Source organism: Podarcis melisellensis (genome assembly GCF_964234715.1).
Source record: "Podarcis melisellensis genome assembly, chromosome: 1".
NCBI classification, from domain to species: domain Eukaryota; kingdom Metazoa; phylum Chordata; class Lepidosauria; order Squamata; family Lacertidae; genus Podarcis; species Podarcis melisellensis.
In genome coordinates this window covers 116,312,292-116,324,367 of record NC_138528.1, presented here as the reverse complement: position 1 = coordinate 116,324,367, position 12,076 = coordinate 116,312,292, and the positions used below count along the sequence as shown (strand labels likewise).

Sequence of the window (12,076 nt, the reverse complement as noted above, 5' to 3'; positions counted from 1 at the left end):
AATTGTTAAAGCACAGCCATTTCGGAAGACTTCAAAAGACGGAGGAGTAACCAGTCTCACTGACATTTGAAGGAAGGCTGTGGATTGGTTTTTTAAAAAACAAAAACAAAAAACCCTGATCTCGCACATCAATGGAAAGTTGAATTATGCCAGAGTTGTACAATTAATGCAATCAAGATTATCTGTACTGCTTTGAACCTTGTTGACTCAAGCCAGACTCATTGGAACAAAATGTTTGTTGCTACCTGCCTCTCATAGAATCCTTTTAATGTGTCAGCCCAGCCTACTATGGGACAGCTTAATTGCTAAAGAAATGACAGATCACTTGACTTTCAACAACATATTGCACAACATGCTCATGTAGCCCTTTAACAGCACCATCCTGAATAATCTACTGCTGAAGAAACTCCCAGGACAGATTTGCCCGACACCTACTTTATTGACATTTTGATGCCATTTTGACACCTTTATTTTCCCCAAGCAATTGAGGTCTTTTTTGCAGCCTTTTAAATTTATTACAGATTTTCAATACCTATTTTAGGTGTGTCATAGATTCATCGAGTTTGAACAGCCTTCATCATGTTGGAAGGTGTTTCAGAGGCTCAACGCAAGATCTGCAACTGCAGCATCGCCTGGCCTCTGCTCAAATACTTAACACAAGAACCTAGGAAGAGCTCTGCTGAATTAGGCCAATGGCCCATTTAGTACTCCATCCCTTTCTCACGGTGGAGAACCGGATGCCTGTGTGAAACCCATAAGTAGAACCTGAGCATAACAGAACTCTGCCCACTAGCAATCCCCAGAAACTGGCGTTCAGAAGTGCCTTTGACAGTGGAGGTAGAATACAGTCACTGTGACTAGTAGCCATTATAAGTAGCTTCCAGTGATGGAGAGCTTAGCACATCCTGAGGGCATCTGCTCCATAGTCAAAGCTCTTACCAAAATGAATGTTAACCTAATGCTTAGCCAAGATGTGCTTTCCTTCAATTTCCACCTACTGGCCGTCGTCTTGCCACCTGGAGCAACAGGGAACAAGTCTTCTCCATCTTTTACATGAGAGCAGTTTAGATATTTGACTGCAATGCAATACGTGCCCTTCCTTAATCTTCTCTTTTCCAAACTAAACATTCCCCATCACTTTCAGTTGCTCCTCAAAGGATTCCAAAACCTTCACTATTCTGGGGAGAGGTGTAGCATATGGTTACCAGACGTCCCCAGATTTACAATTTTGTCCCTGGACAAAAATCTGTCCCGGGAATGTCCCCGGATTTCATTTAATGTCCCTGGATTTATATTTTAAGTGTTGTAGATTTATTAGTAGGGAATGAATGTTGCATAATTGGTTCAACGGCACAAGACACATCATATGGGGACTTCCGGCAAGGCAAAATGGCGGGCATCACAACAGCGAGCAGCTCCTGAAGCCAGCCAGAGCCAACTGCGCTACCAGGCTGGCTCCGGGCTGCTGAGACTGCTGCTGGGGAACCGGGGACATCTGGTGGAACCGTTGACACACACACCTTGTGACCCAAATTGAACCGGGAGCGAGAGCACCAGGCCACCTGCCCAGTGGCGCTCCAGGGCAGGGAAAACCCCAGAGCTGATGCAGGGAGAAGGAGGAGAGGAGAAGGAGAAGGAAGAGAAAGAAGAAGGAGGGGGAAAAGGGGAGCACCGACCTTGCCGCACTACTGCTGCTGCCGCTGAGAAGGAGAGGTAGGAGAGCACCAGGAGTGCAAGGACATATGGCTGAGCCCAGGCCCAGCCCGAGCCAACTCCATGGCGGCTAGTGCCCCAAGAGAGCAGGCCAGGGCCCAGAGGAAGGCCATGCGACAGAGGAGACCACAGAAGAGAAGGTATTGCTTCTTAATTTCTTTAAAAAATAAAAAAACAACTTTTTTACACTTTTTTTTTTTAAAAAAAGGGTGCCCCCGGATTCTTTGAAAAAAATCTGGTAACCTTAGTGTAGCATGTCAACCCTATATAGCTAATAGCACTCAAATATTTCATGGCACCAAAAACACCACTGTTTTGGTGACAGTTTCCTTCTTTGAATTTCATTACGGCATCATTTTTAAAGCAAAGGCAGGAGGAAGGGCTGTTTGCAACCTAGCCAGAAATCACCGCCCCACTCCTCTCATCTAACACTTTCCTGAGGGAAAAGCCATGTGTGCTGCCACCTGATGTGCTCTGTGCACCTTTGGGAAGCAGCCCTAAACAGCATGCTTTTCTGGCTAATAAGGCAGAGTTGCTTGATGTCTCTAGAATATACAGTAGTAACAGAGCCTTTCAGATATCCAGGTTCCAAGAGTTTAGGACTTTATAATCGGAACCTTGCACTGAACCAGGAAAGAAACTAGAAGGAAGAATAGACTCAGAAAAATCGGAGAGAGATGCAAATCCAGCTTTAAAATTTAATTGTTGCATTCTGACCCAGCTGAAGTTTCTAAACATTTTCAAGATCCAGCACCACACAAATCAAAATGTTAGCCACAGCGAAAGGCATTCACTCATTAGACCGTGTGAGAGCAACTTTTGTCCCACCCGATATTTTTGCTGAACTACAACTCCCATCATCTCTTGCCACTGACTACACCTGCTGGGGGGGTATGGGAGTTGTAGTTCAGCAACCACCTGGAGCAGCCTTCCTCAACCTGTGGGTCTCCAGATGTTGTTGAACTACAACTCCCATCATCCCTAGCTAGCAAGGCCAGAGCTCAGGGATGATGGGAGTTGTAGTCCAACATCATCTGGGGACCCACAGACAAAGGTTCCCACAACTGACTTAGACATATCAAACTTGGCAGAAGTTCCTCACATCAGGCACAGGGCCTCCACCACCATTTTTCAATTAGCGTTTCCACTGAACCACAGAGACTCCCATATCCCTCTTGGCGAGTTAAGAAAGTTCAAGATGTAGCCCAGAAGGAGGCTCCACCCACTGAGTCTCTTACTCCTAAGGAAGCGAGCACACGTGGGAGCCTTTCAATCTCAAGCTTTCCTTGGATCTGCAGAAGTAAACCCAGACGCTTCTATTTAACGTATCTTTCACGCACTGCAAATGCCGACGCCAGTATTGTCAATTTTCCTTTCCTTTTTGAAATTCATTTTTATTTGATTTTACTAATATAGAATTATAACAATACAACCATACACATCCACAATGAAATATTCCTCCGAATCTCGGACTTCCCACCTTCCCCTCCGTAGGTCCTATATTAAACCTTTTCTACTGCATCTTTTTCAATAGTCCATGTCATCTTTTTCAATAGTCCACCAGACGCGGGGTTAGGACTGCTCTCTTAGCTCGACTAACCTAAGACATTCGGGCATTTAATTTTAGGGTTTTAATGGGGGTTTTTTCTCTGCCGGGTCAGCAGTTTTAACCAAAACGGTTTTTTGAAAGCAGGTAGTATCTAATGCAACCTTGATTCCTAAGAGGAGAAAAGAACTCACCTTCAGGGCGCTATATGCCATGCAGTGCCAAGAAAACAAAACACTTTTCGAACATCCTTATCCACGTGCTTCCTCGCGTCCAGTCGTTAACAGTTATCAAATGTAATGGTATTCCAAAAAATAAGCAGAAATGTGCAGTGCGTGGGTATTAATAATGATAATGATGCAAGGTGCTGCCCTAAACACTTGCACGGCTCCTTCGTCCAACCTTCTCAAGCCTCCGCTCCCGCGCTGCAAACCAGCAGCCGGTTAAGCCGGGGAAACCCGAACCAGCGCGCGGCCTCCCGCACTTGCGCGCGCAGAGGGTTTCGGGAGCCGTAGTCCCCGAGACTCTCGCGCTCCGCTCCCCTCGGAGGCAGTTGATGGCGGGGGGAACTACGTTTCCCGCCGTGCATTGCGAAGAGGCGGAGACGAGGAAGCGAAAGTGTCCCGGCAGAAGAAACAGGCCCGGTTTTGGAGGCGCGCGCGGTTTTAACTCCTTCGCCGGTCCTGAGAGGTTTGTTATTGTTCTGCGCGCGCGCGCTGGGTAGTCTGAGGCGCGCGAGGGCATAAAAAAGAGGCTATATATCTATATATTGTTTTAAAGTTGCTTTGTGCGAAACGGCAGCCTTTCGCAATGGAGTCCTGGGCTTGTTGAGTCGATCACTAAGCCCCGCCTCGTGTGCCGTCGGGCTTACTCCCGAGTAAGTTCCTGCTGGGCGGATCTTGATCTGGACGGTTGTCGGGCGGCATATTCCACACCGCTAATGTTGTAGAGATCCAGCGCCTGCGGTTACATCCCTGACCCCCTTTGCTTGCATTCGCAGGGAAGACCCAATGCGTTCCAGTGAGTCTTGACTCCCAAGTAAGTTTACACGCGAGGATTGCACCTTCAGAACCGTAAACCGGGTCCCTCAAAGATTGCCTCGAGTCGGGGATTTAAAAGATGTCCCCCTCCCCTTCTCTATCCCGGGAATGTACGGAGAGAGAAGTGTTGGGGGCGAAATGCCACGTGAGCTCGCATTGCAATCGCTGGTGATGGGCAGACAAGTGTAAACTATGGTTACCAGGTTTTTTTCAATGAACCCTTCTTTTTTCTTTTTCTTTTTTTTGGAAGATGAGTAGTAACAGGGAGGGTCGCGGGTGGCACAGAGCCTAGGACTTGCCAATCAGAAGGTCGGCGGTTTGAATCCCTGCGACGGGGTGGGTTCCTGTTGCTCGGTCCCAGCTCCTGCCAACCTAGCAGTTCGAAAGCACATAAAAGTGCAAGTAGATAAATAGGTACCACTCTGGCGGGAAGGTAAACGGCATTTCCATGCACTGCTCTGGTTCGCCAGAAGCGGCTTAGTCATGCTAGCCACATGACCTGGAAGCTGTACGCCAGCTCCCTCGGCCAGTAAAGCAAGATGAGCGCCACAATCCCAGAGTCGTCTGTGACTGGACCTAATAGTCAGGGGTCCCTTTACCTTTACCTAGCAACAGGGAGTCAGTAGTGGGGATGGTGAGGCTGCCACTGCCACGTTTCCTGGGGATAGCTTTGCAAATCTGGGGGCATTCCGGGGATGGAATTTGTCTGGGGACAGATTTGCAAATCTGGGGACTGGAACTGGGAATCGGAGACGTCTGGTAACCCTAGTGTAAACTGTCTTGAACAGGAAATAGATTCCTGTGCATTTCCTCTTAATGCCAGAGTTTTGGTAGGAGCTGTTGACTCCTGTGTGTCTCCCTGACTGTGGGGAACTGGGACCCTATGCACGCTGCCAGTTTGCATACGGTTAGCAGATATTTTTCAAAGAATCCGGGACACTTTTTTTTAAGAGAAAAAAAGTTAATTTTTATTTTTTAAAAAAATTAAGAAGTAATATCTTCTCTTCTGTGGTCTCCTCTGTCGCATGGCCTTCCTCTGGGCCATGGCCTGCTCTCTTCGGATGCTAGCCACCATGGAGTAGGCTCAGGCTGGGCCTGGGCTCAGCCATGTGTCCTTGCACTACTGGTGCTCTCCGACCTCTCCTTCTCAGTAGCAGTGGTGCAGCAAGGTCAGGGCTCCCCTTTTTTTCTCCTTCCACCTTCTCCTTCTCCCTGCATCGGCTCCAGGGTTTTCCTGGCCCTGGAGCGCCGCTGGGCAGGTGTCTGGGTGCTCTCGGTCCCGGCTCGATTTGGGTTGCAGGGTGTGTGTGTCAGCAGTGCCCCCAGTTGATGCGCGGACGTCCCCAGTTCCCCAGCGGCAGCCTCAGCAGCCCGGAGCCAGCTTGGTAGCGCAGTTGGCTCTGGCTGGCTTCAGGAGCTGCTCGCTGCCGTGGCGCCCGCCATTTTGCCTCGCCGGAAGTCCCCATATGATGTGTCTTGTGCCGTTGAACCAATCATGCAACATTCATTCCCTACTAATAAATCTACAACACTTAAAATATAAATCTGGGTACATTAAATGAAATCCGGGGACATTCCTGGGATGAATTTTGTCCAGGGACAAATTTGTAAATCCGGGGACTCTCCCCGGGAAACGGGGGTGTCTGGTAACCATAAGTTTGCAATGCTGAGCATGTTTGACTGAGAAGGAAGCCTCTTTTAAGTTCCTTGGGGTTTATCCCAAGGTAAAGAAAGAAAGCCCCATTGAACACAGTGGGACTTCCCTGTGAGTAAACTTGCACAGGCTTAACACCCTAAAGCTGTAATCCTATGCACACTTGAAAATCTGGTGGGACTTTGGGTAGAGATGTATATAGGATTGCATGGCTATTTATGCATGTATGTCCATAGTAGGGTGATCAGGGGAAATAGGATGGGGCTCTCATGGGCGTAGCCAGGATTTATGTTTGGGAGGGGGGAGAACCGAGCTATATGCGATTCGATTGGTCAGCTAATTAAGTATTTTTATTTATTTGCTTGATGGGGGGGCTGCTCCTCCCAGTTATGGTCATGAGTGTTTTTAATCTTATGTTGGGAGCTGCCCAGAGTGACTGGGAAAACCCAGCCAGATGGGCGGGGTATAAATAATAAATGATAATAATAAATATTTTAATTGTTGTATTTTAATATTGTTTAATATTGTTTTTAAGTTGTATTCAGTCAACTTGTTTTTATTATTGCTTGTTAGTCGCCCTGAGCCCGGCCTTGGCTGGGGAGGGTGGGGTATAAATAATAATAATAATAATAATAATAATAATAATAATAATAATAATAATAATAATATATTATTATTATTATTATTATTATTTATTCCAGGCAACTCGTAAAGGTGCAGGGGCCTTGCCCCCCTTTTCCAAACTGCAAATCTAGCACATAGGATTGTACAGACGAGTTTTAGTTTTTGCTGTGGTTTATTTCCATATTTGGCTGACTGAACAACTTTTTTCTCCCTCCCCCATTTTGTTTAGACTACTGGAGTGGAAGCAAGTGGAAGTTTGATGTTCCACCAACATGCTTTCCAGTTTGTCTGCCTTATCTGCCACAAGCAGACTACCCTCCGCTGATGCATTCGAAAATCGAAATATTTGCTTCGCACTCACCAGACGGTCACAGGGATTTCACACAAAAGATGCTGGTGTGGTCTATAGAAAAAACATGGGGATTCTGCGGAAGCTGGTATGCCAGGTAAATAGGTACTGAAAACCCATTAGCCCTGTGTTGCAGCTGAATTCGTTACATCTTGTGAAGAAAGTACTTCTGTGTAGAAACGAAACCCATATGTCATTCATAAATTGTGATAATCCCTGATAGGTTTCTCATGTAGAAAATTTGTAGTGTGTGAAGCAGTACTAACGGGGTGAATTTTCAGGGATTGTTAATGCAGGCAAGATTAAGAGGACTTTAATTTGATACACGGGACGTGGGTGGCGCTGTGGGTTAACCACAGATCCTAGGACTTGCCGATCAGAAGGTCGGCGGTTCAAATCCCCGCAACGCGGTGAGCTCCCGTTTCTCGGTCCCTGCTCCTGCCAATCTAGCAGTTCGAAAGCATGTCAAAGTGCAAGTAGATAAATAGGTACCACTCTGGTGGGAAGGTAAGCGGCGTTTCCGTGCGCTGCTCTGGTTCGCCAGAAGCAGCTTAGTCATGCTGGCCACATGAACTGTACGCCGGCTCCCTCGGCCAGTAAAGCGAGATGAGCGCCGCAACCCCAGAGTCAGTCATGACTGGACCTAATGGTCAGGGGTCCCTTTACCTTTAATTTGATACACAGAAGATCAATGAATTTCACGCACAGTATTCCTGACTCTTTTGGTTCTATCGTTGGTGCAATCCAATAAGTATCTACTCAGAAGTACGTCTCATATTTGTTCATTGGGCTTACTCCTGAATGTTTACATTGTTTATTTAAAAAAATAAAGATTCTGACCCACTGATGCCTATGCTCCAAATAGGGTGACCAAGAAAGAAAATCAATTTTTTAAAAACGAAACAAAAACCATGCTGTATAATCCAGTATGATTTCTCCTCCTTGGTTATGAAATCAAAGCCCCCTATCTTGCTAGAAGTTGTTGACTAAGGTCAGTTCAGGGGTTAATCACTCAGGGTAACTGATAGAGTATGAGAAATTGTAGAAACTTTTTGGATTCTATAGTTAAGACTTTGTAATTGAAGATGGAAAAGGGCTGCCACTCTTTATCACTTCAGCCCAAAATATTTGTAATGTAGACATGCTACTTCTACTTCTTAATTTATGTTTTCTTTTCACCTTAATTAAGACATTACTGAAACCTATGCATGCCCACACATGGGCACACAATTGCAGCCATAGACGTCAGATTCCTGTTGTACAGGCTTTGTATCTGTAATGGAAGCCAGTGAAAATGTATTTAATTGATACAAAAAATGTAATAATGCCATGCACAGTTCACATTTTATTAAACCAAGGAAGTATAATGTTCTTTCTTACATGCAAAAATGTGTTTTTATTCACAAAAGCCCTGTTTTTCTGATCTTTTACAATAGTATATAATCATTAAAAAACAAACCAGTTTGCTAGAGTCCCTTTCGTGGGACCCTTTTGCCTAATACGGAAAACAGGCTTTGCATTCACTACAAAATGAATACAAATGATTAATGTAGGGCCATTTCAGGTACATTGCCTAAACCACATTTTTTATAACAGATCACTGTGATTTATTTCAGGAAAGTACAACATTCAGGAACGTTTGGACAACACATTCCACATCTCCAATTGCTTATCAAAGTGGGAGGATTTATTTCGACAATTATCGGTGCTGTGTGAGCAGGTATTTTATTTCAAAAACAGACAGTTAGAAGTGATTTTTCTCCTACATCTTGCGACGCTATTTCCTGCATAAATATTTGTAAAACGGAGGATTGCAATGTGGCACGGAATATCTCGTTTTAAGAACCACAGTATTTTTGGGAGACAATGTGGCGCAGTGGTTAGAGTGTTGAACCTTGAACTAGAAGTGGGGAGAACAAAGTTCAAATCCCTAGTGTGCCATGGTTTTATATATATACAGTGGTACCTCGGGTTAAGTACTTAATTCGTTCTGGAGGTCCGTTCTTAACCTGAAACTGTTCTTAACCTGAAGCACCACTTTAGCCAATGGGGGCGCCACGCCACCGGAGCCCAATTTCTGTTCTTATCCTGAAGCAAAGTTCTTAACCTGAAGCACTATTTCTGGGTTAGCGGAGTCTGTAACCTGAAGCGTATGCAACCTGAAGCGTATGTAACCTGAGGTACCACTGTGTGTCTGTGTGTGTGGTACCTCACGTTCACAACCCGAGCGTCCACTGTATATACACACGCGCGGGCGGGCGCGGGCACACACACACACACATATCTTATATACGTGTGTGTGTAAGTTACTTTAAGACAAAATATTTTTTGTTTGTAAGTGTCAAATAAATACAATAAATAAGACCTCTTTATTTTTGCATTCACATCCAAGGTCAAAATTGTTTTTCAAACAGGAGAGGATTTATGTTAAGAAAATAAATGCATGTGGTTGTTTAGAAATCCTAAGCATATGGATTTTTAAATAACTGCATGAATACACGTCCCTGCACACAGCTGTATGCACACAGGCGGCGACCATTTTGAGCGGGGGTTCCGTTCCTGCCCCCCGCCATCAGTGGAGCGTGTCACTTGGCCACACCTAAAAGGGTTGCTGCCTGTAGTTCAGTGAATGTATTAGTCGTGCTGCCACGCAAGCTGAGAGAAAAGAACAAACGGAGTTGTCGCCGTTTCCATTTGTAGTGGAAAGTTCGTTTTATTACTGTGCAATTTATGCATCCCAAATCACTTTGATACTGCTTCGTCCGTCGTTTTACAACTGAACAAGAATTTGAGTAATTGTTGGTGTAATTGTGGTCGTGCGTTTTATGTCGTTTTTTTAATCTTGCTCTATGGCTGTTTGCTGAAGTGCTTTGGTTAAATCTGTAAATAAAGACTTTGGTAAAATGTAACCGGGAAGAATAGCCTGTCTAGTAAAGTGGGATATTTGTCCCCTGAGCTCCCAGTTCAGCTCTAGGGTAGCCATTTATGTTTTGATTTTAAAAAGAGGACAACCGAGGAGATAGATTTTCATAATATTTGCATATGTGCACAAATATCCATAGTTACAAATTTGGAATACAAATGCAGTGCAACTCTTCATAGTGGGAAAGATCATGAGCGGTGACCTGTATACCTGCTCAGTCTGTTGCTCAAGTTTTTATTGTCGAAGGCCAGCTTAAAGGCTCCTTCACTGCTGTTTCTGGTTCTTTAACTTTTCATCGGACTTAGGCCGGTGAGACCTTCAAACTGAAGACTCCTTCAGGCAGAGGATTGTCCTCAGCAAAGTAGGACACATGGCCATTGTGCTACTGTTGTTGCTGCTCTCAGTCATATCAGTTCAGGAGTCACAACCCTTTTTTAAGCTGGCACCACCCCAAGAGACAAAAATAAAAAAAAATGGGTGTAAAAGTGAAATCCAGTTGAATTAATCTGAACATTGAAGGGCTCATGGAGCTGAAAGAGGAACCCGGAAAGAGCGTCGCTCTTGGAACTTCCTCCTCCAGCGCAGGTGGCGCTGTGATCTAAACCGCTGAGCTTCTTGAGCTCGCTGATCAGAAGGTGGGCGGTTCAAATCCCCACGACGGAGTGAGTTCCCGTTGCTCTGCCCCAGCTCCTGCCAACCTAGCAGTTCGAAAGCACGCCAGTGCAAGCAGATAAATAGGTACCGCTGCAGCGGGAAGGTAAACGGCATTTCTGTGCACTCTGGTTTCCTTCACAGTGGCCTGTTGCACCAGAAGCAGTTTAGTCATGCTGGCCACATGGCCCAGGAAGCTGTCTGTGCATGAACGCCGGCTCCCTCGGCCTGAAAGCCAGATGAGCGCCGCAACCCCATAGTCGCCTTTGACTGGACTTAACCATCCAGGGGTCCTTTACCTTTTACCTTACTTTTAAGGGGAGAAAAGAAGGGCTCAGACATTTTGTGCATGCCACGACCAGACCTCAAGTGGAATAAGGCGCCAGTGGTTGCCTGTCTTAGTTGTTGTTTTTAAGTTGAAGACTGCCCTACCACTGCATTTGTAGCACCTATGGGCAGTTAAGTAGGTTAAAAAAATAGCATCCAACAGAAATCAAATAATCTTGGTTATGGTATTCGGGGAAGATAGAAGTGGTCAGATAGAAGTTCACAGCAGCCAAGTGTTGCAACATACATGCACCACTCCTTGACATTGGTCCAACTTGTTCATTTTAGGCTTCCTGCAGAGTGTTAGGAGTTCAGCCTTCTCTCCCTCCTGTTCAATCGTTCAGGAGCTTCAAAAGCTTTCTTCAGCCCGAACATCACAGCAACCGATGCCAACCGACACCAGCACACTTAGGGATCCGCAGAGTCTTTGCAACTCGCGTGACAGACCTCAGCAACTCAGCATTTTGGCTAATATACTTCATTTACATGCAAACACACATGGAGCACTGCAACATGGCTCCCTCTCTCTCTAGCATCAGACAGCAAAGAGAGAAAAAACAAAGGACAATAGTCCCACTTCACGGAACACAGTAACACAAACATCCCGTGTTCATCACTTCCCACTCTGTGGAGTCAAAACATATACCGTCATGTGATAGACAACAATCCCATGACTGCAACCATGGAGCAGGAATTCTAACACAGAGGAGCTCCTTAGATGGTAACGTGCATTACTTCAAAGTGCAGTAAGCCAGCCCAACTGGGTTTTTGAGGACCATCCTGGCTCATGTTGCTGAGTGAGCCATGGACATCTTCCCAGAAGTCTTGCCCTGATGGTGCCTTTGCACCTCAGAGATGACAGGCAAGAACAGGAGAGCTTTTGCCAGAGGCAGTCCCAGGCCCCTGCCTTCTCTGACAGTAGGAGGGACAAGGGAATGAAGAAGAGAGGAGAGGAAGGATATGGTCTTTGCTAAGGGTGCTGAGAATTGTAGCTCTGTAAGGGGTGAACTATAGTTCCCAGGATTCTGGGGGCTGGAGCGTCATGCACTTATATGTACGATGTGTATAAAGTCTTGATCGTTATTTATAATAATAGCTAAAAAGACTTTTTGAATCATGGGGAATAATATACTCTAATTTCTCCCCCGCTTTCTCAGCACCACACCGGAGCCGAGGATAATTTATCAAATGCCAAGGCAGCCTAGATCAGAAAAAATAGAAGATGCTTTGTTATTGGAATGCCCAGTGG

General features: G+C 45.6%; 1 protein-coding gene across 3 annotated transcripts in view; it reads left to right on the top strand.

Annotated features, from left to right (window-relative positions):
- Positions 1–3,882: 3,882 nt before the first annotated feature.
- DCAF17 (DDB1 and CUL4 associated factor 17) overlaps positions 3,883–12,076 on the top strand; it is a 29,458-nt gene continuing 21,264 nt past the window's right edge. Inside the window, exons 1-4 of one of the 3 annotated variants that reach the window (XM_081927972.1) lie at positions 3,883–3,949; positions 6,807–7,023; positions 8,543–8,646; positions 11,985–12,075. In XM_081927972.1, the coding sequence (XP_081784098.1) occupies positions 6,850–7,023; positions 8,543–8,646; positions 11,985–12,075 (369 nt within the window). In that variant the 5' untranslated portion in view covers positions 3,883–3,949; positions 6,807–6,849. The other 2 variants (XM_081927971.1, XM_081927973.1) reach the window with 2 other exon arrangements.